The 27994-nt window shown below is 42.7% G+C and overlaps 1 protein-coding gene across 22 annotated transcripts in view; it reads right to left on the bottom strand.

Annotated features, from left to right (window-relative positions):
* CASK (calcium/calmodulin dependent serine protein kinase) overlaps window positions 1-27994 on the bottom strand; it is a 294102-nt gene that overhangs the window by 183066 nt on the left and 83042 nt on the right. For 16 of the 22 annotated variants that reach the window (XM_034423848.3, XM_034423849.3, XM_034423852.3 and 13 more), the window contains exon 2: window positions 3805-3917. In XM_034423848.3, coding sequence (XP_034279739.1) covers window positions 3805-3917 — 113 coding nt within the window. Of the gene's footprint in view, window positions 1-3804; window positions 3918-8264; window positions 8338-27994 lie in introns of all 22 variants that reach the window. The other 6 variants (XM_087895208.1, XM_087895209.1, XM_087895210.1 and 3 more) reach the window with 1 other exon arrangement.

The following is a 27994-nucleotide window of genomic DNA, read 5'->3' as shown; positions in this document are numbered from 1 at the left end:
CTGTATTAATATGTTATCGAGATAACACTGCAGACGAATGGGCCTTGCCTGCAGACGTGCTGCTATTACATCCAGCAGCTTGGTAAAGGTCCGCGGGGCTGAGGAAAGGCCGAAGGGCAGAGCTTTGTATTGCCAATGCCGGCCGGCATAAGCAAATCTGAGGAATTTGCGGTGGGATGGCCTGATGGGGACATGGAGGTATGCCTCCTTCAGATTGATTGATGTCAAAAAATCCCCCTGCCGAATGCAACCCAGGATAGTGAGAAGAGATTGCATTTTGAACCTGTGGTACTTTATGTGTACATTTAGGTCTTTTAGGTTCAATATGGTTCTTTGGCTGCCCGAACTCTTGGGAACTAAAAAGAGTACCAAGTAAAATCCCCAGCCTCTCTGCCCCAAGGGCACCTGCTCTATTGCCTCGATGTCCAATAAATATTGAATCTCTGCCCTCATCATAGCCTTCCTGGTAGGGTCTCTGGGAATGGGACATTGTACAAATCTCCGAGGTGGTTTGGAACAAAATTCTAGGATCAGTCCGAGCCTGATCATTTGAATCGCCCAGTTATCGGTGGTGGACTCTCTCCACTTGCTGGCAAACAATCTTAACCTGCCGCCAATGGGGATCTGTGACTGAGAGTTATTTTGAGCATTGGTAAGGCCGGTTACTGGCTCCTCTAAAGGGCCTTCTGGACTGCAGTTGGCGAGACTTGTCTCTAAAGGCTGGTCTATCCTGAGCCCTGTCACCACCTTTTGAATATTGCCTGTGGTACTGTGAGGCGGTGAATCCCGCCTCAGAGCCACGAAAGGGCTGCCTCCGATAGAAGGGGGAAAATCTTCTGTCTGTTCGCTTGTAAGTGTGAGGGAGGACCTTACATTTATCCTTCCCTTCTACTAGGATTGGATCTAACACATCCCCAAACAACTGGCGACCCTTAAAGGGAGCAGCAGCTAAATGCCATTTTGACTTTGTGTCACCTTGCCACTGTCTTAGCCATAACAATCTCCTGGAGGCAACATTGGAAGCCAAGGCTCTAGATGCAAATTTGGCTGCATTTAAGGTTGCATCAGCTGAGTACTCAGTTGCAGTGATCAATTTGCTACTATCTTGCTGCAGCCAGGTGTCCTCAGGAGAGGCCCTGGCCCGCATCTGTTTTAACCATAAGAGGGAAGTCCTGGAGAAAAAGGAAGCGGCTGTTGCAGATCTTATGGCCCAAGCAGCTGCCTGATGAGTCTTGCGGGCCGATAACTCCGCCTTTCTATCCTCAGCCTTCAATTCATCAGCAGTATCTGAAGGGAGAATGGCAGCGGAAGCTAGGGTGGCAAGGGGAGCATCTACAGCTGGCACCTGAAGTAGCTCCTCAAACTCCTGTTCCGCAGTATACATATGCTTATCAATGTCACTAGGGGCTGGAATAGCGGCAGGTTGATCCCATTGCCTCTGCACCACATCTACAAAGGGCTTAGGAGATGGAATTACCTCTTGTGCTGTAACCTGCTCTGTAAAGAGACTGGCACAGGGATCTTGGGAATCAGTGGGATCGCATGAGGAACTCCCCACTCTGCCCATATGGGCATTAGACTTGGCCTTAAGCAATGAGATCTTAAATAGGGTGGGGCGGAAGAGGCCCGAATGGTCTGGTCTATCTGGAGAAACTCCTTCCTCCTCAGAAAGCTCAAAATCCCCCAATTCTTCCTCTCTTTCCAGTGAAGCCTCGCTGTGAACAGATGGGCATGGAGAGAGTTGATCCTCAAAATAACTTCTATCATAACGCTGAGGCGGGACTCCGTCCTAGCAGGAGCTGATTGTGAGGGCCCCAACCACCCCCTCTGGTTGAGTGCATCATCAACGCCTTGAGCAATAGTCTGTGCAATGGCACTGCACAATTCAGCAAACAGAATTTGCTCAGAACTACCCTGAGAACGGATTCCAGCTGCAGTGGGCATAAACATCGTAGATGGGGGGGAGGGGGGAGACCTGGAGCCAGACCTTGGCACTACTCCTGAAGTAGAAGGTAAAGGATCCTGATCATTTCCTCCCTGTGGGAGAATATCCTGAGACTGCTGTGATTCAGTAATCAAAGTGGGAGATCAATTCATCTGATCTTCCTGCACTGGCATTAGCAGAGAAGGAGCTAGTGTGAGGCTAGGTATATTAGCACTACCAGAACTCCTTGGGGCATTGGCAGTTCTGCCTTCTTTTGAGCTTTAGCAAAATGCTTTTCCAATGCCTTTTGCTTTCTCTCAGCATCTTTATCAGAATCAGAAGAAGAAGATTTAGACTTCCTAGCCTTAGATCTGGTGGCAAGACCTTTGTCTTTATCTCCAGATCTAGCCATCTTAGGGTCAGAACACCCAGGGGATGAATCAGCATAATCACTATTATCTGAATCCCGATTGTTAGGCATAGCTGGGAATCCTTAATGAAGGCTTGGTAAATCCCAGAATAAATCAATATCCAAAGTGGTTGCTATCACGCAATAACCGATTATATACTCACTCCGCAGTTCAGGTTTTAATAAGGAAGCGCCAAACCGGCGAAACGGCTTGTAAGCGCAAGGCCAGCGATTAAAATGGTGGCAGGGGCAGAAAGGGCACAAAAACCGGCAAAACAGCTACAAACGCCTGCCCAATGAGAGCGAAGACTGGCAACCCGGTCCACAAGCGCTTTCCAGGTGCCTTCCAAGCTCCTAACCGAAGCCTCAGTTGTTGGAAGAATCAAAATTGCTGCAGCACTTCTCTTGGAGCTCTCTCTCTCCCAGCAGCAAGCAGCAAAGCAATAAGAAGAACCATCTCCCACAAAATGGTGGCTATCAGCTCTGATCTCCGCGCGGCTTCCAAACATCTCTCTGCCGAAATCAGCAAGCAGCCACGCTCTCTGAGCGATTTATAAGGATTCCAGCTGTTTCCAACTGCCGCACTGCCTCTGGGTCGTCTGGTAAGCCAGAAGTCGACCTCACGGCAATGGCACCCACTGCATTATCACAGCTCCGATCTAAGCTGTATACAATAGCCACTAGCTCAGCCACACCACTGTCTTAAAGAGACAAAACCTAATTTTTATTTTTTTAAAAAATTCCAATGAATTCTAATTATTAATTTATTGGGAGCAACTCAGAATATATCTATCTAGTCCGACTGAGTTGAAAAAACTGAGGCTCGGCCAGAAGGAGTAGGCGTGGCCAAAGATTTTGCAACTCAGTATCAGGCCAATCAGAAGGAGTTGAGCCCAATGCTTGGACTCACCAAGCAGCGCACAGGAAAATGCACACATTTAAACACATATATGTTAAAAGTATTTTTTTACATTTAATTTTTAAAGTGTAAGCAAATGCAGAATATATGTGAGCAATAAACAAGATAGAGGCTCTAATAATCTTTTTTTAAAAAACAAGAAACTCAACGTTTTATTGCAGCAAAAAAGGTAAATATTAGAGATTTAAATTAATAGTACACCTATAAATAGGTATTAAATATAATTATTTAATTTATATAATATAATATGTATAATAATTTATATAAGAATATAATTTATTCTTCAATTTGCCCCAAACCATTTATTTCTTTGATTTCCTTGTTAAATAATTAATCTGAGTGAAATAATATAGATAATGGACTCAAGATAATGGTATTAATCACTTTCCTTTTCTTTAATTTGTCAATACTTGCAGAAAATACCTGTAACTGACATACTTTTCAAACAGAGCATTTCTTTGGGGTAAAAAATCCCAATAAAATTTTGGGACATAATTGTTACAAAGATAGTAAAAGAGAATAAAATACTGTTTGATAACAACTGATTTTTACCTTCAGTACTTAAGCCTGGACTTGAAGTGAATTTTGCTACATCGACAATCTTGACAGCAAACTGTTGCCCAGTTTCTCTGTTGATACATCGCCGTACAACACTGAATGGACCCCTAGAAAGAACAACATTGCTCAATTAATATAAACATTCAGAGATCTTCTTTTTTTCCATTACAACTTTATTATTTTTCATTGAATTTTCATTGAATTGGCATTTCAAGAAATATAAATTGTTACAAAATAATGTTGTTTTGTAAAACTTTTTAGAGAATTATAGCACGTTAATGATCTTTGCTTTTAAAATAAATGAAAAACCCATATAGTTGGCATTTTAATCCTGCACTGCTTTGTAATGTATCAGCAACAGAGCAAATAATTTAAATAAGATTTTGGTTTTCAAGAAAATGACATAACACAAGTCTATTTAACAATAAAGTAGAATTTCATGAAAACAGTCATGAGGAGTAATATATAAATCAGATCAATAGGATTAAAAAAGATTGCTGCAAATTATAAATGTGTAACATTCTGATAAGGGATTTTTCCCTTCTAGTGGGGAAATGGTGGCTTGAGCAATTCCTTCAGAACTGGAGATGAGGCAACAATTGAATTGGGGCTCAGGCAGGATTCCTGTAACTTCAAGAATTCTCCAGAATCAAAAGGAATCCCAGAAATTGATGTATTTGTCTTCCAGACTGCTCCTTGAAAGAAGATTGTGAAAAGAAGGTTTTTACAATCAGCTGGTGAGTCAAATGGCTGGGAGGCAATTTCTTACAGCAATTTCAAAGCTGTAGCACAGCAGAAGAAAAACGGACACTATAACTGACACCCCATTTCTAAATCACTTCATTATAATTTATTATTCTTTCAGCTTAAGAGAGGCTTAATATAATTAATATGTCCTTTTGGAGATTTTCAGTATTATAATTTAGTATTATTTTCAGTATTATAAAAAAGCTGACATGGATATTGTGAGTTGTTTGTCTAGCAAAAAGGTAAAGGTTTGGATTACCAGCTGTTTTCTAAAGAAACAAAAAAATAAATAAATACGGATGATTAAGGTTTATTTTTTGGTGAATCTGTTTATGGTACCAGATCTTGGAATTTTTGAGTGTAAACTTTTGTAGGAATGTTGTATTTTTTCTATTGACCCCTGTGTTGACTGATTTTCAAATAAAAGTAATGGGAGAACTTTCCTTTGAACTCCCCCACCTCCCCATTATTCTATTTCCAGTGAGGCTGTTAACTGCAATTCATATTCTGGACATTAGAGTGCACTATTAACTATGGCTATGGAAAGATAATTGTGTAGGTCTGAGGAGCACAATTTTTGCAAGAAACCATATAAGAAAAAAAGGATCTAAATTATTTGAAATGTAAAACTTTGGGTGAAGAATTTATATTAGCAGGTTTGAAAAAGACTAATGGAATTGTTTTGTATTTTAAACTACAACTGAAACCATAAATTTTCTTCTCTTGTGAGTATGGTGTAAGTAGAGTAGCGTAGTGTAGCGTAGCTGGAAGGGACTTTGGAGGTCTTCTAGTTCAGCTCCCAGGAGAACCTATACCAGTGATGGTGAATCTTTTAGGGACCAAGTGCCCAAACTGCACCCAAAACCCATTTATTTATTGCAAAGTGCCAACACGGCAATTTAACCTGAATAATGAGGTTTTACTACCAGTGGTGAGATTCAAATAATTTAACTACCAGTTCTTCCTAATGACCGGGTGGGCGTGGCTGGGGTGTGTGTCATGTGACTGAGTGGACTGACTGTGGACATTAGCCTACATCACTAATGTGGGTGGTGCCTATATGAGAAAGGCAGGGTTGGGGAGGGAATCCAGCAGCCTCCGGTGGGTGGGGCGGGACGAAAGATCCAACCTGTTTGTGTATGTCTGTGTGTGTACGAGAGAGTGCGCCAGCCCTGCTATAACTCTCCGAGATTGGATTGGATCTCTCTCTCACACACACACACACACACACACCCTCACAGAGGTTAGATTGGATCTCTCTCTCTCCTTCCCTGCCTGCTTTAGGCAGGCTTAGAAAGTTTGCCAGGCCCGGCATGCTGCAGATGCCCCTCGCTTGCCCCTTTGCCTGACTTCCCTCTTCCGCGATCTCCTGGGTGCTCACTCATGTTCTCCCTCCCCAATCTAGCTTGATGCAGGCAACAGCACAGCTCACATTGCCCTTTCCAAGCCTGCTGTCGGTGAAGCTGGGTGCCGGTGAGGGCTTTTTGCTTAGCTTTGTCTGGCTGTCGGGGGGAAAATGGACGGGGGCTGGAGAGGAAGCCTGCATCAAACTATACTGGGAAATCTGGCTGAGAGGAAGAGAAGCAGGGTGTGCCGTACCCAGATGCTTCCTGGGTCCTCATTCCAGAAGCAGCAACCTTGCACTCTCCCCTCTCTTCTAGCCCCCTTCTTCACATGAGATCACCCAGCAGTAGGAATGGAGAGGGAGAAGGGGGCAGCATTTCTGTGTGCTGCCATTTCTGTGTGGCACTCTCCCCTCAATGCTAGCGGCTGCCACTGCCCCCTTCTCCCTCTCCGTTCCCACTGCTCGGCAACCTTGTGTGAAGAAGGGGGCTAGCTTCCTTGCAAACTTCTCTCTTTAGTGGACAGTTTCTTTTGACTTTTTTCTAGTTATTAATGTGTTGAAATAAACTTTAAAAAAATATATCTTTGACTTTTGTTGCAAGTCTTTGTTCATTCTGAGCCTTTGCTTTCCTGACTTCATCTTTGCATGTTCTGGCTATCTGCTCATAATCAGCCTTAATTATGTATCTCTCTTTCCGTTTTTTGTACCTGCCCTTTATGTCTTTCAATTTGTCAGAGATCTTTGTGCAGCCATGCTGGTTTCTTCTTGAATTTCTTGTTTTTTTTCAGTGGTATTGTGTTGGACTGAGCTATTATGATCATATTTTTTCAGTGTTTCCCACGTTTCTCGAGTTGTTTTCCCCTTTCATTCATGGAATCTTTCCTAGGCTAAGTTCTTTTAAAGTTTAAAACACTGATTGGATTATTTTCTATTGCTTATGTTTGCATTATATTGAATTCCAGTATGATGTGGTCACTTTCACCCAAGGTTTCGGTAACTTCAACACCCTCTATCACTTCTTATTAGTAAGAATTAGGTCCAGTATAGCTTTACTTCTAGTTCCCTCGTCTACCTTTTGGATGACAAAATTATCAGCTAGGTTGGTTAGGAATCTGTTTGATCTCCCACTAGCTGCAGAGTTTATCTCCCAGTTGATATCTGGATAGTTAAAGTCTCCCATTACTACTGTGGTATGCTTCCTACATACATTTGTTAACTGGTTGGCCAAGAGTCCATCTATTTATTCTGATTGGTTGGGTGGCTTGTAATATACACCTATGGCAATGTCACTTTCCTCTCTTTTTATATTGACCCATATACATTCTGAAGGGGTTTTATCTTTGATCATTTGCATTTCTGTAGATATGTAGTAATCTCTTACATATAGTGCAACTCTAGCTCCTCTTTTTGTAGATTTGTTTGTTTTGAACAATTTGTATCCATCTATCAGTATATTCCAGTGATAGATTTCATCCCACCAGGTTTCTGTCAATATCATACTTACCCTCGTGAACTATTGCTTCTACTTCACTCCTTTTATTCCCCAAGCTTTGTGCATTTGTATATAAACATTTAAGACTTTTATGCCTGTCCATGGGTATGTTTTCTGCACATTAAAATTCATTTCGTTGGATAGGGCCCATTGTTCAAATTCTATGTCAGAATTCGGACAGAGACTAATATTGTCTACAATGGTTAGAATGCTATATTGCAGGCTAATTCTGCTGACTTCCAGGGGTTCAATCCTGACCAGTTCAAGGTTGACTCAGCCTTCCATCCTTCCGAGGTCGGTAAAATGAGGACCCAAATTGTTGGAGGCAATATGCTGACCCTGTAAACTGTTTAGAGAGGGCTGTAAAGCACTGTGAAGCAGTATATAAGTGCTATTGCTATTGCCAAAGGAAGGAAAAGATTTAACTTCAACTAAGAATTATAGCAATAGCACTTAAGACTTATATATTGCTTCACAGTGCTTTACAGTCCTCTCTAAGCGGTTTACAGAGTCACCATTTTGCCCCCAACAATCTGGGTCCTTGTTTTACTGACCTCGGAAGGATGGAAGACTGAGTCAACCTTGAACCTGGTGAGATTCGATCTGCCAAACTGCTGGCAGCCAGTGATCAGCAGAAGTAGCCTGCAGTACTGCATTGTAACCACTGTGCCACCGCGGCTCATTATAAGCAGATTTCATTGTTAATAATATTTTACATCAATATTGGCTGATAGATAAAAAAAATTTACAAGACTTTATTCATGATGATTAATGTTTTTTAACTAAAGAATAATTAAGAGATAACATGGGAATTGTGTTGAATAGAATACAACAACATAATGGAAAGGCAGGATACGTCGCAGGTCCCACCTTTTAAGGAAGTACACGAGATGAGACCTAGAAGTAGGTCCTTCCCTGTAGTGACTCCTTCCCTTTGGAACATCTATAATTAAAATCGGAAGTTTTCCTTTTAGGCTTAATGGATAAAAAGACTGAAAACATGGGACTTTGCTTTTATGACAACACAGTATGCACAAAGGTGGAAAGTTATATAAGTTCCTACAATGGAAAAATGGATGGTGAGGTTAATGGAATGAGAGGATAAAATTGATTACTTTTATTAAAGAAAAGACCTTGTCTAGCTTTGTCTCTATCTGGAAACCACTTGGACTTATTATTCTTTTTCTATTTCCCCCCCTTTATTTTTTTTCTAGCTCTCCCAATTTTAGTTTCTTTCTGAACTTTTTTTTTACAGGTGGTCTTCAACTTACAACAGTTCATTTAGTGAACGTTCAAAGTTACAACAGCACTGAAAAAAGTGACTTGTGATCCTTTTTCACATTTATGACCACTGCATCCCCATGGTCATGTGATCAAAATTCAGACGCTGAGTTATTTTTGTAATAATTGCAGTGTTCTAGGGTCATGTGAACACCTTTTGTGACCTTCTGACAAGTCAAGCCAATAGAAAAGACAACTGTGTTGTCTTTTAAGTTAACAACTGTGTTATTAACTTACAAGTGCTGTGATTCACTTAATAATTGTGGCAGGAAAGGTCATAAAATGGGGAAATTTTGGTCATAAATTGAGGTCTGCCTGTATTTCCTATTTTCCTCTTATTGAAATGTAATAAAGTTTATTAAAAATGATGAAGGGATTTTTTGTCATTGTGACTGCTTGAACTAGTCCTGCAGTTTTATTAGTAAAATTTTCAGAAGTGGTTGGCCACTGACATCTTAAGGCTGAGAGAGAATGCTGGCTCACCCTATTAGCTTTGTGTCTAAGGCAGGATTAGAACTTAAAAGTCTATTGGTTTTGAGACTAGTGCCTGTAACCACTATATGATTTTCACTAAGAATTTACTAAAAGAATACAATAGAACTGGATTGTCTTATAATTACAGAGAATAAAAGGAAAAACTTGATGTCTTAGAAATAAAATTTCTGCTCCTGTTGTATTTCATGCAAAAGTGTTATGAGTTTGACAAAAAGAACTCAATGTTGGCAAATATGCTAAAAAGAAAGAAAAAAGTTTCATTACAGATAGTCCTTGATTGCCTATTTGTTCAATAACTGGAGTTATGATGGTGCTGAAAAAGATCTGCAATCTCTCCTCAAACTTGCAGCCATCACAGTATCCCCATAGACACATAATTGTTATTTGGGTGCTCCACATTCAGTGCACATTTACAACAGCCATAGTGTCCTGCAGTCATGTGATTATTTGCAACTTTCAGACACGACTACAAACAAGCAAGCAAGCAAACGAAATCAATGGGAAAGCTGGAAGGAAGTTGTAAGTTGCAGCTACATGACATTATACTTAATGAACATGGGTGATTCACTGAACAACTGCAACCAGAACTGATGAATTGATATCATAAGTTGAAAACAATTGTGATGTTTCACTTTATGACAGCATCGCTTAACAACAGAATTGCTAGATGTGGTTGGTAAGTGAGAATTATCTGTAAAGTCATTGAAAATACCAATGGTCAGGTTGCCACTAAGAATTTATCAATTTTTAAAAATAATTACCTAGTTTGACAAATTCAATATTTGCTAAAATTAATCAATATTTACATAGTTTAAATTTCTAGAATTTTCCACAGAAGATACTCAGTAAATAGATGTTCCTTTCTTGTTTATGTTTATCTGTAAGATTTTTAACTATTTAGTTTTTTTCCTTATTTATTTTCAGTCTTGCCAGTTCTCTATATTCTTCTATTCTTTCCATTAACTTATTGCCAGTTTCCAATGGTTCTAAATAAATACCAAGTCGTCTGCAAATGCTTGTAATTTATATTTTTCCCTTTTTATTTCCATGCCTTTTATTTCTGGATCTTGTCTAATGTTTCTATTTAGCACTTCCAATGTTAATATAAATAGTAATGGGGACAATGGACATCTTTGTCTTGTGCCTTTTTTAATATAAACATTCTCCGTACAGTCCCCATTAACTATTACATTTGACATTTGCTTATAATAAATTGTCTTAAAACATATTTATGAACTTCTCGCCAAAATCCATACAATTTAGTTGTTGTAACAAATTGCCAATTTATGTTGTCAAAGGATTTCTGTGTGTCTAAGGAAATCAGCGCCATTTGTTTTTCAGAGTGTACTTCATAATACTCCAATGTGTCTAGGATGAATCTTACATTGTTTTTAATTTGTCTTTTTGGTAAAAATCTGTTTTAGTCTGGGTGAATAAATTCATTGAAGAATCTTTTTAGCCTTTCTGCCATTATTGATGGGAATATTTTATAGTCTGCATTTAATAATGATATTAGGCCTGTAGTTCTTTATCTGTGCCAGATACGAATCTTCTTTCGGAATTAGGTTTAAATTTGCTTCTATCCAGGTATTTAGTATCCTAGTTTCTAGAAGTACCTCATTATAAACCTCTAACATTGACTGACTCAACATGTCTTGTAAATATTTATAAATGTCTGCAGGTAATCTATCTGGTCCTGGGTACTTATTGTTCTTTTGTTTTTTTATTAGCTCCTTCGTTATTCTTTCATTTAATATATTTTCAATGTTTTCAGGCACTTTTGGTAGTTTAGCTTTTTCCAAGTATTGCAATTTTTTCTAGCGCATATAGTTTTTCATAGAATTCCTGAATTATTTTCTTTTTGTTCTCATTTTGATAGTTTACTTTCTCATCTTGTAGTTTACTTATCAATTTCTTCTCTTTCTCTTTTTTCAGTTTATAGGCTAGCCATCTTCCTGGTTTATTAGTATTTTCAAAAAAGTTTTTTTTTTAATTTGTTGTGCCAATTCTTCTTTTTCTATTAGATTTAGTTTGTGCTTTATTATTCCCATTTCATTTTTTAGACATTTGTGGATCTTTTTGTAGTTCTAATTCAAGTTTTTTATGTTCTTCTTCTATTGTCTTTTGATATTTTTTTTCTTATTTTTTCTCGCTATATGTTATGACTAGTCACCTAATACATGCTTTAGCTGTGTTCCATATATTTTGTAAGGAAGTGTCTTTTTTGTTTTCCTTGAGAAAGAATTCAATTTCCTATACTATTGTTTGTATAAATTCTTTTTCTTTTAATATAGATTGGTTCAATGTCCATCTCAGCCTTTTCTTTTGTCCTTTCCAACCAACTTTTATTGGGCTGTGGTCGGCCCGTAAATTAGTTTCTATCTCTATCTCTTGTACATTGGTCCTTAATTCTGGTGATATCCATATCATGTCAATTCTGGACCATGATTAGTACCTATTTGAATAAAATGTATATTGATTTTCCCCCAGGTTCATTTTTTTCCAAAGATCCTGTATACATGTTTCTTCTGCCATTTTAAAAAAGGTCTTAGGAAGTATCTTTCTTGCCTTTCCCCCCAGATTTACTACTTTTATAATCAAATTTTACATCTACAATTGCATTAAAGTCTCCTGCAACAAAATGTTTTCATATTCCATTACTAATATCGTCATGTAATTTTTTGATAAAATTATTCTTGTTTATTATTTGGTGCATATATTGCTATCAAAAGTATCTGTTTCTGGTTCATCACAATCCCCACCATTAAAATTCTTCCTTCGTCATCCGTATATATTTGTTTGGCGTTTATTGTTTCTTTAATATATAAGGCTACCCCTCTTTTCTTTTGTTGTACTGAAGAGAAATATAGCTTCCCAATTTTAGGACACTCCAATAGTTTACTGTGTTGTTTTTTTATATGAGTTTCCTGAAAGCAAATTATATCTACTTTTAGCTTTTGTAATTGTGTACATATTTTTTTTCTTTTTGTGGGGGAATTCAATCCATTTATGTTTATTGATAACATCTCACTTTCCCTTTCCATCTCCTTTACTTATATATAGATCTTATTCTCCTAGTTGTTCTTATTTGTCTTTGTTCCTTTGCTCTTGCTCCTTCTCGTTCTGCTCTCTCGACTTCTTGCTGTACATTGGTCTCTTCTCTTGTTGATTCATCTTGTCTTTGACACTTCATTTCTCCTCTTCTTGTCCCTCGTTTACAACAATTTAACTGTCATAAAATTCTAGTACTTTGCCTATCGACTCCAGTCTGTATCTTTTACCATCCCAATTAACTAGTACTCCCTCTGATATTAATCTAAAATTAACATCTCTTTTGATCAATTTAGTAGTCAAAAATTGATATTGTTTCCATAGATCTCTTACCCTCCTAGGAATCTGTTTCAGCACCACAATTTCTTTCCCTCTGTATTGCAATGGTTCATCTCTTGCCCTTCTTAATATTTCATCTCTTGTTGATTTTTTAACAAGTCTCACGTGTACCTCCCTTGGGACCAGAGGTGGGTTTCAGCAGGTTCTGACTAGTTCTGGAGAACCGGTAGCGGAAATTTTGAGTAGTTCAGAGAACCGGTAAATATCACCTCTGATTGGCCCCGCCCAATCTAGTCTCTGCCTCCTGGGTCCCAGCTGATTGGGAGGAAATGGGGATTTTGCAGTAATCTTCCCCTGGAGTGGGGAGGGAATGGAGATTTTACAGTATCCTTCCCCTGCCATGTCCACCAAGCCAAGCCCACCAAGCCATGCCACGCCCACCAAGCCATACCCACAGAACCGGTAGTAAATATTTTTGAATCCCACCACTGCTTGGGATCTTATGTCTCCTTCCATAGCTTGCATTTATTCTAAATATTTCCTCTACCTCCGCCTCCATCTCTTGCTTTCCTATCTCTAGAGCTTTCGCCAACAGCTCTATCATCTTCTGGGAGGTCTCTTTATCCTCTTCTATGTTTTGGAATCTTAGGATATGGGCCACTTTCTCGATTTCTAGGATTATAACTGTCTCTTCCAGGTCCTTATTTGCTTCTGTCAATTTTTGATTTATCTCCTCCACATTTTTCTTGGCTTCTTCTGATTTCTCTTCTGTTTTCTGAATCCTTTGTTAATTTTTTGCTATCATCTGCTGGAAGTTTTCTAGTCTTGTATCCATATTCTGGGTCTGTTCCTTCATCTCCCCCAGATCGCTTTTCATCTCATTATGATTTTTTTGTCATAGCCTCTTGAATAGATTGAAGCACCGATTGTATTTCTTTTTGGAATATATTTATTTTTCTTGTTGTATCATTGTCTCTATTGATCTTTGGTTCGATGGGCTTGATATAGCCGATGATAGTGTAAAGGATGCTTTCTTTCCAATTTTGGTTAAATTTGGGGCACTCATTTTATTTTTCTTTCTGTATTCGATCTACCTTCTATTTTATAGTTGTTTTTAATCTTACAGTTTTATAGTCTTACACTCATACCAATCTATATATTAACTGTATTACAACATATAATACCTTGCAACCTTCAGTTACCTCAACAATACCCTATTACAGTTTCCCCAAATTTTCAACTTACATAAATTTATTTAAAAAAAAAAACATTTAGTGTCACGTGTATTGTCGTTCAGCTTTTCCTTTAGAGGTCTCATTTAGATATATTGTCTTATTTCACTTATCTTCTTTTTTCCTCTCAAAATGTTCTGTCACTCGATGATTATAATCCAAATTGGCCCACCAAAATCCCCAATATCCCAATAATCCAATGGACAAAAGATCCAATTCAGTCAGTCACTAAATTACTCTGTCAGGCATTATTTGTAATGCAAAATGGCTCACCAAATTCCCCAGTGTCTCAGTAATCCAGAAAGGGTCAAAAAGCCACTTTGTTCAGTCACAAAGCAATTCAAAACAAAGCAATTCAGTCAGCAATATCTATATTCCACCAAGATCCAAAAGACTTCCAAAAGCTCACCATCTGTCCCTAAACAACACGTAAAGCAGCTTTGCAGCTGTTCCTTATCTCTGTCCTCTTATCAAGTTCGGTTTTGTTTTCTTTCTTCATTTCCAGTATTTACTTCAAGTTGTGTAATATCTTCTCCTGCCAGTAGATGTCATCCCAGCTCTTACTCTTCCAACTTATTCAGCAAAGGTTTAGTCTCTTTTTGTTGGACCATTTATTTCTCCAATTTAAAAAGAGAAAAATACTTTCCAATATCTTAAGTTACTTTTCCAAGTATTATAATCTCCAGTCTGGTTTTTTCTTTATGATTTAATATTCCCATTAAAGTTCTTACTTTTTTCTGGATCTGTCTTGTCTCCTGGTGTTTGGCTTGCTGCTTCTTTTAGAGGTGGGGATAAAATCCCTTCCTCTTCTCTTTAAAGAGTCCCATTTTTCTAAAGGTTTCTTTATTCAGGAGTGATCTCCTACGTAGAAATTGAAAAAATTCTCACCCAGATCTAGTACGCTGTTCACAAATCACTAGGTCGTATTTACTTCTGTCCTGGTTGTCACAGCTTTGGTCGGGCTGTAATGTCTGGTTTTTTTTTTTTTTGCATCCATCAGAGGATGCCTTTGAATCTAGAGGGAGGACCGCCATCCCCCTGTGATCGACAAAGTATCTGTCCTTTGTACATCACCCCTCCATGGTGACTTTGGTCCCATAGGACCTAATGGACGGGAATCAACCGGGTTTTGCGGAGAAAGATGTTCCTTTCTTTAATATAGAGATTACACTTTCAAGAACATTAATCAGAGGAAATCTCCAGAGCCAAATGGACTGACAAAAATTTTACAATGGATTTAAAAATGAACTTATGTCCATCAATACATGGTAACAAACTGCAGCAGGGTGGTTTTCTTCTAAGTTATGGGAAATATTTAAACATAATCTTATTTCCTAATCTGGGCAAAAATCCGCAAGAGCTAACTTCTTATAAGCTCCTTTTACATCTTTTTTAAAGCAGTGGGGGAAGCCCAGTGCAGGCCATGAGGGTGTCAGCCTCATGCTGCTTGCTTGCTTTCGGATGCCATTGTAACAGGAAGGGGAAGGTATTGATGGTATTTGGGAGTGGGAAAGTGAGCTGGTGGGTACATCTCGGAAAAGGGAGAGATATTCTTGCTGTTTCTTTAGCAGCTGCAGAGAGGAACTGATAACTGCCAAGGTCAACCATTCTGGCATGCCAGATAGATGGGGCTGCCTAAAGAAGTACCCCACATGACGCCTTGGGGAGATGTGGACTGGACATTTGCCTTGGGACTGTAGGGGGAGGGATCTGGGAGATGTATTCAATATGTAATTTTCTTGCCTATTGCCTCAGACTTTGCTTTTCTTCCGCTGCATTCAGTTCATACTCAGTAAAAGTACCTTTCTCTATAAACATGGAGTTGGGGTTTTTCTTTCTTGAGCTTTGAATGGAGGCAAGCCTGAACATTAAGCTAAGTCTGCTTTAACAGCCATCCCGGAGAAACCTCTACCGTGGGGGCTGAGCCAAGAATGTCTGATCAAAACAGCGACCAAGAGGACATGGAAGCCGCTGGATCCACCTCTCCTCTAACCAAATGAAGTGGGGAGATTTCGGACTGGATGTCTGAATTACAGCTAGAAGAAAAGCCAGACAGAGCTAGGTGGTCACTGGGCGTGGGAAGGATGGACCCTTCAGAAGAAATCTCCTCGGGGGCAAGTTACCAGATGCCGGCGGGGAGAGGCAGCTTGGCAGGAAAAAGACAAAGAAGAACTCCTGCTGACTCAAGCCTTGCAATTTCTGAAAGAGGCTTTTGAAAGCTGGAAAACCCATGAAAGGTATGCATTGCCGGCCCAGAAGGAGACCGAACAACCGGGGGGGGGGAGCAGCGGCTGTAGCGAGCGCAGAAGTTCCCAGAGTTCATCCAGAGAGAGAACAAGCAGCCGGGGTTCAAGCTGTGGTTGCAGCCCAGGGCCCCTGTGGGGGGGGGCAGGAATAGCGAGACATCAAATTCCAAAGGTTCCTCCACTTAACATAAAATATGGAGGGGACCCCAAGAGATTGGCATTTTTCCTGTCCCAAGTGTGGAACCACATGGAAGAGTATTTCCCGTCAGATGCTGCCCGTGTGAGATGTGTCACTATGGCCCTGGAAAGGACTGCTGCTGACTGGTGGGAAGGTCTCCATGATGAGAATTCTCACCTGCTGAGGAATTATGACCAGTTCATGATGGAACTCAGAAGGCGTTTCAAGGACCTCCTAGCTGAGTGGAAGGCCAGAATCAGGATGAAGTTGATAACTCAAGGGTGGAGATCGGTGGCTGAATACACCCAGGAGTTTCATGAGCTGGTGCGCCACATGAAGGGGTGGTCCCAGGGAGCACTGATGGAATGTTATAAGGATGGCCTCAATGAGGATGTCCACAGGGCATGCTGCTCCCGTGGGGTCCCCCGAGACCTGCAACACTGGTATGTGATGGCAGCCAATGTGGAAATTGACCTGATCAGGGATCACTATCGGGGAGGGGGGTCCTGTCTGGAACAAGCCGTCCCGTCTCCCAGAAAGAAGGCCCTAGAGCATCCAAAGGAGTGCCAGCAATAATCCACATAATCCACACTTCCGATGTGGGAAGGAGGGCCACCAGGCTGCTGATTGCTTCTCCAAGCCTGCTTCCAAGTCGACCCCTACTGGCGGGAAGAAAACTGACCAGCCTCCAGCAAAGAATTGTGAGACGGCCCTGAAGGGGGTGGAAGTCGTTAAGTTCGCTTCCCCAGGCCTGGAGAAATTGGGAACTCTGACCACCGCTGATGACAGCGATGTCAAAACTGAATCCAACGATGACCCCCTGGTAAGTCAGTGTGGGGGCCCCATGACCATCCCAGTTGAACTAAGGGTGCTTTCTTCCGGGGCCCAGGGGAAGACACTAGCCCTCATAGACTCTGGATGCACCAGGTATGTCATCAGCTGAGTTGGTGGACAAACTGGGGCTGAGACTAAAAACCTTGAAAGTGCCCATCACATTTTGTCGGATGGGTTAGTAGCAGGGGGTGGGGCAGCCCACTTTGTGACCGAACAGATTGAAATGTGGATGGGGGACCACCGAGAGGTATTGAGTTTTATTGTGGCCCTGGGAATGGAACAACCCCTTTTGTTTGGTCTACCTTGGCTACAGAAATGGAACCTCAGGTAAACTGGAGGACGGGGCGGTTGTGCGTTCCCTCCATCCCCCTGGGGAAAGAAGGGGGCAAACCTTTCTGCACGGGCAAAAGGGTGGGCAACGGTGGCGACCGAACATCTTGTGGGGGAGGAGAAAATCCCTAAGGAATATTGGGACCTCAGGGGGGCTTTCAGTGAGAAGGCATCAGACGTGCTCCCACCCTACTGACCCACTGACTGTGGCATAGAGATCTTCCCAGTGGTGAAACTCCCTAAACCAAAGAACTACTCCATGACCCCGCGCGAACTGGAGGAGCTGAGGAACTTTATTGATAAAAACCTAAAACGGGGCTTCATCCAACCGGCGAGGCCCTGAGTGGTTGCTCCAGTTGTGTTTCGGGGGAAAAAAAGATGGCTCTCTTTGCTTGTGTGTCAACTGTAAGAACCTTAACGCAATTTGCGTGGAAAATGTCTACCCACTATGCCTTATGAAAGACATGCTAGCTCACCTGGCAAAGGGGAAGATCTTCACTAAACTGGATCTGAGAGAGGCTTACTACAGGGTCCAGATTAAGGAGGGGGATGAGTGGAAAACTGCTTTCAATTGCCCCTTGGGTTGTTTTCAATTTAAGGTGCTCCCCTTTGGGCTACAGGGGTCCCCGGCAGTGTTCATGCAATTAATCAATGAGGTGTTACATGAGCATCTTTATAAGGGGGTCCTGGTCTATCTCGATGACATTCTTATCTACACAGAGACCATGGACAAACATGTGAAACTGGTGCGGTCCATTCTGAAAAAACTCAGAGCGGCTGAATTGTATGCAAAATTGTTGAAATGTGAATTCCATCAGAGTAAGATTGACTATTTGGGTTACCGCATATCTCATGAGGGGATAGAAATGGATTCCAAGAAAGTCAGGGCAGTCCTGGAGTGTGCCCCCCTCTCCCCCGTACCTGCAAGCAGCTACAAAGCTTCTTAGGCTTCGTTAACTTCTATGGGCAGTTTATTCCAACATTTGCCCAGACTGCCTTGCCCATTACCAATCTCCTGAAAACCAAGGGGGAAGCCAGGCCAAAGCCTAGTAGGCCCCTCGAATGGACCATGGAATGTCAGGTGGATTTTGAGAAACTGAAACAATTGTTTGCCGCTGAGCCGGTCCTGAAGCACCCTGACATGTAGGCCCCTTTCGTTGTCCAGGCTGATGCAAGTGATGTAACTGTCGGAGCAGTGTTACTTCAAGCAAATGCTGATGGCTCTTTACAACCCTGTGCTTACACCTCCCGCAAACTATCTGAGACTGAACGGAGATGGGCGATTTGGGAGAAGGAAGCTTTTGCTGTCCGTTGGGCCTTGCTAACCTGGAGGCATTTCCTTGAAGGGGCGAAACATCTTTTTGAGGTGTGGACCGACCTTAAAAATTTAGAAGACCTAGGACTTCCGGTTTGGCATTGCGGCAAGACAGTCAGGGAAATAGCGGGCTCTGATGATCCCCGCGAAAACCCCAGCTGCCGAACACCCATGGATGGGTCTTTGGATCGAACCCGTCTTGCAGGGATGGGGGAAGAAGAGGGGTGCCTCAGACGACCGAGAGGAACAGGCAAGTTCCTCAGAGGTCGGAGGGAACCCTCTATCAGTCGGCGGTGGGGGGCAGCAGCCATGGAGGCTGCCACAATGCTGTGACAACCGGGAAAGAAAAGTGCTGGAGGAAAGTGGAGAAAAACAAAGGTCTTTGAAGCCAGGTGAGTGACAACAGCCCAGGCTTGTAACAACATTTGGAACATCACTAATAATTAGAAGACCCCTAGCCTAAAACAGCTATGCAACAAAGGAGCTTTGGAAAAACTTTTTAAAACTACAATTTTAAAGAGACAAAGACCCGAGAAACAACTAATTTTGGAACAGAACTAAAAGAAGTAATCTGGAGATATGGTTAAAAGACTAAACACTTTAAAATTTGAACTGGATTTTAAAAAGAAGATTTGATATTTTTTAATTAAAAATAAATTGGATGGTTATATAATAATATATAAAATGGAGTCTTGCATGACTAATGGAAAATGCGGATTATAGAGAGACACCATCTAGCATAAAGAGGAACTTTGTAACTTTCCTTTGTTATGGGAAACTCTTGAGTTTTATAGATAAAAATTACCGAATTCTGTGGAGGATTTTTCTTTCCTGTATGCAGGCAGTTGATTATGGTGAAAAGAAAAGAAATCTACAATGGAACTCCTACAGTTGAAATAGTAACAATTTAAATGTTGGCGCAGGAATAGAAGAAGGATTAAGCGCAGCCTCAAAAGAAAAAGATCATATCCGGAATAAAAATAAGAAAAAAGATTTAATGTGATTTATGGAGAAAAAAATTAAAAATTTGGAAGATGGAAGGAAATATACTTTTTGCACGCGAAGAAATGAAGATAATGTGATTAAAAATAAAATAAAGATGAATTGTAATAATAAAAGGGAGGTTTTTATAGAAATTAAGAATGTTAAAAAAAATTAATACATGTAAAGATATGCTTGATGCAAGAACTATGTTTTAATGTTAAAATGTTAAGGAAAAGAACAAGGATAAATATGATTAATTGAAAATGTTAAAAGGAATTTATAAATACAGTTAAAGATATGTATTAAGCAAGAACCATGTCTCAATGTTAAAATGTCATGAATGTCATGAAAAAGGATACAGAAAAATAAGATTATGTGAAAAAGCAATGCAAAGATGGATGGAAACAACAAAGAAAGGTTTAAGTAGATATTGATAGTTAAACCAACTATGAATATGCTGTGTTCAACAGCCAAAAAGTTATAATATGCTATGTTGAACAGCCAAACAAAATGATTATGCTGTGTAACAGCCAAACCAAATTGAATATGCCGTGTAATGGCCAAAAAACAAAAATTAATATGCTGTGTTTAACAGCCAAACAAAGGGCATGCTGTGTAACAGCCAAAAAATAAAAAAGGATATGCTGTGTTCAACAGCCAAAATAAATGGCTATGCTATGTTTAATAGCCAAGAAATAAAAATGATTGGTTTAATAACAAAAGATAAAGACAATAATGTTTTTTTTTTTTTTAGGAAAATATAAAATTCTCTCTCTCATGTTTGCCTCAATACAATGGTGCACGGCTAGAGGTGATCTGCCCAGTTATCCCTTTGAAGCAGTTGGCAGCTCCTGTTGTTACCAGAGCCGAGGCGAGAGGAGAACCGGACTTACCTACTAGTCTAAGGGAGCAGTTAAAAGGAGCGCTACAAACTGATGACTGGGTCACCTCTCACAGCAATGAGTGTATTGTTCATGATGGTCTTGCATGGGTGGGGGCCAAGCTGTATGTTCCGGCCAGCCTGAGGGTGGAAGTGCTGCAACAGTCCCATGATGACAAAATGGCTGGACATTTTGGATTTGTTAAGACTCTATATTTGGTCAAAAGGCAATTCTGGTGGCCCTCCCTAAAGAAGGATATTAAAGCATATATTGCTAGCTGCCCAATATATGCTTCAGCCAAGAGGCCACCAGGGAAGTCACCCGGGTTACTCCAAATGGTGGCTAGACTGGGGGCTCCGTGGAAGGAGATATCCATGGATTTTGTTGTCAAACTACCAGAAAGTAATGGAAATACAGTCATTTGGGTGATTACGGACTTGTTCTTCAAACAAGTGCGCTTTGTACCCTGTTCAAAAATTCCCTCAGCGAGAGCATTGGCTAAATTGTTTATTCAACATGTTTATAGATTACACGGGGTTCCAGAACAAATTATTTCTGATAGAGGGGTTCAATTCACCTCCCACTTTTGGAGGTAATTCCTGAAGCTTTTAGGCTCCGCCCAAGGTTTAAGCTCCGCCCACCATCCTCAGACTAATGGGGCTTGTGAAACAGCTAATTCGGTTTTGGAACAATACCTCAGGTGTTATGTAAATTACCAGCAGGATAACTGGGTAGATTTACTACCGTTTGCAGGGCTTATAATAATTCCATACATAGCAGTACTAGGTTTACACCGTTCAAAGTGGCGTCGGGCCAGGACTTTGTGCCGATTCCGGAGTTACCGCAGGAAAAGCCTCAAATTCCTTCCTTGGTTGATTGGATTGAACTCCTACAGGTTACTTGGCCGGTAGAACATAAGGCGTTAGACGAGGCTCATAGAGCCCATAAGAAACAGGCAGATAAGAAACGGGCTACACCTAGGAATTACCAAGTTGGGGATAGAGTTTTCCTCTCCACTAAGTACTTACGAACTACCCAAAAGTCGAAAAAACTTGGGCCTAAATACACTGGTCTATTTCCCATCGTGAGAATCGTAAACTCGGTTACCGTACAATTGGAACTACCCAAAACTCTCCGGAGAATCCACCCGGTGTTCCATGTAAGTCTGCTGAAACCTGAACATGCCTCTTGATTCATACAGACTCGACCCCCCCACTGGTCCCACTTTTCATTGAAGGGGAGCAACATTTTGAGATCAAAGAAATCCTTGATTCCAGGAGACAGTACTTGGTGGCCTGGAAACATTTCCCTTCCTCTTAATTGGAATGGGTGAATGAGTGAGATGTTAGAGCTCCTACACTTCTACAAAAATTTCACAGTAAATACCCTGATAAACCTTAACAAGTTGGGATTTATTTGTATTATATGTATATTGGATATTGTATCATTTCATTCTACTCTGTCTATTTCCATTTGTTTTTCTTTAGGACTAATGTCTCTTCTGCAGGAGGGCTGAATGTCAGCCTCATGCTGCTTGCTTGCTTTCGGCTGCCATTGTAACAGGATGGGGGAGGTACTGATGGTATTTGGGAGGGGGGAAGTGAGCTGGTGGACACATCTCGGAAAAGGGAGAGATATTCTTGCTGTTTCTTTAGCAGCTGCAGAGAAGAACTGATAACTGCCAAGGTCAACCATTCTGGCATACCAGATAGATGGGGCTGCCTAAAGAAGTACCCCACATGATGCCTTGAGGAGATGTGGATTGGACATTTGCCTTGGGACTGTGGGGGGAGGGAACTGGGGGATGTATTTAATATGTAATTTTCTTGCCTATTGCCTCAGATGTTGCTTTTCTTCCGCTGCATTCAGTTCACACTCAGTAAAAGTACCTTTCTCTATAAACATGGAGTTGGGGTTTTTCTTTCTTGAGCTTTGAATGGAGGCAAGTCTGACAGAGGGTCTGTTTGCTCAGGGGCAAAAAATCCTATTTGGATTTTGGCAGGAAGGATTTTCCATTCTTCAACAGAAAGGTAGCACAATAAGGAGTGGAGTGTGCCTCAGGGGGATGGGATAGACCCTAGGAGACTCAGTGCAGGTTGTGCATGAGTGTCTCCACTCCTGAAAACCCTGCTTTGTTTTTGATAGAGAGGATTTTCAGGCGTTGAAGGAACATTGGACTTACCTGAAGGTTCTTTCTCCTTGCTCTGTGTGAGAGTCCATTGAATAGGTTAATCCTCATGTCATTGGCCAGAGACAGAATAACAATTTGTTTAATCACACCTTCTCTTCCTGTCTAGCCCCAGTTCAGTAACGAAGTCCGGATCTGAAGAAACAGAAACTTGAACAGAAAAGGAGTTAATATAAGTTCGAAATCCCCAAGAAGGGAGGGTATGGACTCTCACACAGCGCAAGGAGAAAGAACCTTCAGATAAGTCCAATGTTCCTTCTCCCTTGTGCTGCTTAGAAAGTCCATTGAATGGGATATACCCAAGCTAAATATCTCTTAGGGGGGGAGAAATAGAGTCAGGCTGACCCTCCGAAGGGCCTGTTGGAGTACTCTGCGACCAAAAGCGGCTTCAGCTGATGCAAACTTGTCCAATTTGTAATTGCGAATGAAGGGCGTTGGTGAAGCCCAAGTAGCTGCCCTGTAGATCTCGAGAAGGGGAGCCTGGGTGGCCCAACTAGTAGTGGTGGCTACACCATGCCTTGAGTGCGCTGTGATGCAGCCAGGAGGAATCTTGTTCTTTCGTTCGTAGGCCATGGAGATGCAGACTTTAAGCCAGCGAGCGATAGTAGAAGACGACACCTTCAAGCCCAGGGAACTTGGTTGAAAGGAAATGAATGATTCAGATTTACGGAACAGAGCTGTTTTGGTAATATACTTTTTCAAGGTCCTACGAACATCCAAAGAATGCCAACGTCGCTCGCTGGGATGAGAGGGCCTGGGGCAGAAGTCGGGTAACACAATCTCTTGAGCCCTGTGAAACCAGGAGTTGATTTTTGGGAGGAAGGTGGGATCCATCTGCAAAACAACCCGGTCAGAATGAAATATGGACAAGTCCTTGCGTATAGAAAGGGCCACCAGCTCGGACACCCTGCGAGCAGAGGTGACAGCGATGAGGAAGGCAACCTTGAAGGTCAGAAATTTGAGGCTGGCGGAGGACAGCGGTTCAAAAGGTGATTCCGTTAAGGCCTGAAGGACAAGACAAAGATCCCAGGAGGGATACCTGTGGACAGTTGGAGGACGAAGGTTGGAAGCTCCCCATAAAAAACATCGAATCCGTGGGTGCTGAGACAGCGTACCATGATCCTTGCTGGTGAGAACGAAGTCCAGCACCTGCGGAATGGATGCTTCCTTGGGGTCAATCTCCAAGGAGACACACCAGCGACGAAACAAAGACCAAGTTGAGTCATATATACGGGTGGTGGACCTTCTGTGAGAAGCGAGGAGGGTGGATATAACCTTGGATGAGAAGTGGTCCCTCTTCAAGATCTTCCTTTCAAGTTCCAGGTGGCTAACTGGAACCATTGGGGGTCCTGATGGTAGACAGCCCCCTGGCGAAGGAAGAGCTGATCCGGAGGTATCCTCCATGGGCGCTCAATGGAGAGACCCATGAGGTCCTCAAACCATGCCCGACGAGGCCAATACAGGGCGACTAGGATGACCTCTCCACTCTCCTCCAAGATTTTCCGTATGACCCTCGGTATCAGGGGTATCGGGGGAAAGGTGTAAAGGAGGCTCGGAGGCCATTTGCAGCGGAGGGCATTGGTCCCCTTGGCCCCCGATGTCCAGAACCTGGTGAGGAAATGAGGAACCTGAGTGTCCTCCAGACTGTTGAAAAGATCTATTTGAGGATGGCCGAAGCGTGATAAAATTTGCAATAAGAAAGTGGGATGTAGTTGCCACTCCTCCTGGCTGATGGTAGTTCTGCTCAGCAAGTCCACTTGGGTGTTGGAGGTTTCTGATATATGTTCTGCTTGCAGCGAGAGCGGATGTCTCTCCGCCCATAGTCCCAGCTGCGCAGCTTCGCTCAATAGGATCCTGGAGCGTGTGTCGCTTTGGTGGTTCACATGGGCCTTTGTCATGATGTTGTCTGTCTGGAGAAGCACGTGGTGCCCCGACAGTTGGCATTGGAAGTGGCGGAGTGCGAGATGGGCGGCACGCAACTCCAGCCAATTGACATCGTTGAGAAGGTCCTTGGCCGTCCAATGCCCCTGAGTGACCTGGGCTTTTAAGTAAGTGCCCCAGCCAAACAGGCTGGCATCCATGGTGAGAATCAGATGCTGAGGCTCGTGAAAGAGGGAAACTCTTGCCAGGGCTGTGGACTTCCATCAGTTGAAAGATTTGAGGACCTTCAGGGGAACCCTGATCCGGGTATTGGTATTGCTGATACCCGCCTTTTGGCTTGGCAGTAGAAGCCACTGAAGTGGTTGTGAATGCAACCGTGCCCAAGGAACGATTGCCAAACATGAGATCATTTGGCCCAACAATTGAGAGAGCAATAATAGGGGTGTCCTGAGAGACCTCACCTGTTGCATCGTGGCCTAGATGTTGTCTCATCGTTCCTGCGACAGGAAGACTAGGCCAGACATTGTGTCGATGCGGGCCCTGAGGTGGACCAATTTGGTGGAGGGAGTTAGCTGACTCTTCTCCCAATTTATGGTGAAGCCATGTTGCTGAAGGGCCGTGATCGTTACCTGAAGATCTTTCTCTGCCTGTTGGAATGAGAAAGATTGAATTAAAATGTCATCCAGGAAGCATTGCAACCTGACCAGTGATGCTCTTAAATGAGCCGCCACTACATCCAGGAGTTTGGTGAATATACGAGGGGCAGAAGAAAGTCTGAAGGGCATGGCTCTGTATTGAAATGGGTCCCCTCGTAGCAGAATCTGAGGAATCTCCTGTGGGATGGTCTGATGGGAACATCGAGATAAGCCTCCCGGAGATCTATCGATAACAGAAAATCTCCATGTCTGATGCCACCCAGAACAGTATGCAGGGTGTGCATCTTGAAACGTGTGTACCGTATATGGGCATTCAAACGTTTCAAATCCAATATGGCTCTGCTGTCCCCTGATGTCTTCTGTACCAAGGAAAGAATTGAATAAAAGCCGGAACCGAAATGTTCCGGAGGGACTCGTTCAATGGCCCGAATGGCCAGGAGATGCTGAATTTCAGCTTCCATTTGAGCTCTCTTGGAGAGGTCAGTGGATGAGGAACAAGTGATGAAACGCTTTGGGGGTTGAGAAATGAATTCCAATGTGACTCCTAGGGAGACCATTTGAATGGCCCAGACATCAGTGGTCGTAGAGCACCAGATGTTCGAGAAATCAGTGAGACGACCATCAATGGGCCCTTGGAGAGCAGGATCACTATTTTCTACGGTAGGGACGAAAATTGGAGCTGCGAAAGGGTTGCCTGGACTGAGGCTGGCGAGTGCGGTCTCTGAAGGACTGCCTGTCATGGGCCCTGTCGGCCAACTGATTGAACGGCCATTGAGGAGCCGGGGTTTGGAACCTGGGGTCGGAAGACCGAAAGGACTGTCTCCGATAGGGGAAGGCGGACCGTCTATCGGAGCGTCTGGCGACAAATGGGAGGACCTTTCTCTTGTCCCTATCTTCTACCAGGATCAGGTCCAAGGCCTCCCCGCCCTTGAAGGGAGCTGCAGCCAGGCGCCATTTGGTTCTCATGTCCGCCTGCCAATGACGCAGCCAGAGATGTCTAGATGTGATGTTGGATGCCAGGATGCGTGAAGCGAATTTGGCTGAGAGTCGCATCTGCAGCATATTCTGTAGCAGCGATCATCTTAATGATGTCCTGGTGCAAACGAGCATCCTCAGGTGATGCTCTGATTTGCATTTGGCGCAGCCAAATAAGCGAAGTTCTGGTGAAGAAGGATGCAGCTGTAGCAGATTTAATAGCCCACGCAGCAGCCTGGTGAGTCTTATGTGTAGAAATTTCAGCCCATCTGTCCTCTGTGTGAAGACCTTCAGCCGCATCAGATGGAAGGATGCTTGAAGAGGTCAGGTTGGCCATGGGAATGTCAACTGCGGGAAGCTTGAGGAGGTCGAGTTCCTGTTCCACAGTGTACAGCTTTTTGTCCAGGCCATTGGGAGTGGCTATGGAAACAGGTTGTGCCCACTGACACTGGACGGTGTCAATGAAAAGTTTAGGTGATGGTATGGCCTCCTGTTCAGTAACAGCTTCTGTAAAGAGTAATCTGTTAGAATCACTAGGATCCGAAGAATCCGCCATGTGTGAGATTGTGACCCCCATATTAGCAGTGGTGTTTGCCTTATGTAATAAGGTCTTAAACAACTTATGCCGGAAGAGATCCGTGGAATGGCGCCTATCCAATGAGGTTTCCTCCCCCCCCCCGAGAGGCTGTAGTTAAAAGCCTCCTCTTCATCTATAAGTGATTGATCGCTGTGGCGAGAAGGGGAGGGGGAATGGGCGGCTAAAGAAGAATAGCTGTCCAGATGGGATGAGGCCCTGGAGGGTCATTGTGCCGGAACCAGAGAGACGATGGAGCCAGAATTCCCCTTTGGTTGAGGGCTGCATCAATGCCCCTAGCCACTGTTTGTGCAATGAGATTGCACATTTCTTGGGGGATGGCGGAAGCATGGCGCTCGTCTGGGCGGAGCCCTGCCACTGTACGAGAGAAAGAGGAAGATGGTTTGGAGGTGCATGGTTGCCTAGGCAGATCCAAAGTGGAATCAGTTCCTTGAGAGAAGACCTCCCTGATTACGACCTCCTGTGCCTCAGTGGAAACATTTGGGGACCAGGAGGAGGTATCCTGGTGAACCTGAGGGGATGTGCCATGCCCCGGGACCAAGGTGGGTGGTGCTGCCACTGTGGGGGGGGGGAATGATGGTTTCTGCCTGCTTTTTGGCTTTGTCAAATTGCTTGGTCAGAGCCAAATGCCTTCTCCTAGCATCCTTTTCTGCCGCAGGAGGCCGCAGTAGATGCTTCAGCCCTGGTGGAGTGCTTGGCCTTAGATCTGCCCCTGTGCTGAGAGGGAGAGTTGGATCTCCTAGATGGAGAACAACTGCAGTCAGCCATTTTGAAATGTTTAGTGGCTGCAACAAATAAAGAGCAGACATAGGTAGTGGCAGTGAAATGTGCCTCTAAAAATAATAGATGGTAGGTATAACTGGGACAGCCTGAGCACAATGGATAAGGCTGGAGTCCTGAAATAAATTCCAATTGGTAAAGAAAGGTGTTATAATGGCCTGGGACTGACAGAACAGCTCCTGGAAGCCTTTAGGTGGAAACAAAATGGTGGGGGGCTGGCAGAAGAGTCCCAATTGAAAATACCTCACACGATGAAACACCCAAAATGGCACTGAGCCGACAACACAGCCGTGTGAGGCGCCAGACAGCAATCACGTAATGGCGAAGAACTGACAAAACATGTTCTGTCCCCCTTCCCCACACAGGCAAACACACAACCAGGCACACCTGCCAAGATTTTATTAAGCAATCAGACTAGA

This window comes from Pantherophis guttatus, chromosome 5 (assembly GCF_059756535.1).
Source record: "Pantherophis guttatus breed Tessera chromosome 5, ASM5975653v1, whole genome shotgun sequence".
NCBI lineage: Eukaryota > Metazoa > Chordata > Lepidosauria > Squamata > Colubridae > Pantherophis > Pantherophis guttatus.
Note: the sequence above shows the minus strand (reverse complement) of the source record. Positions and strands in the feature narration are given on the sequence as shown.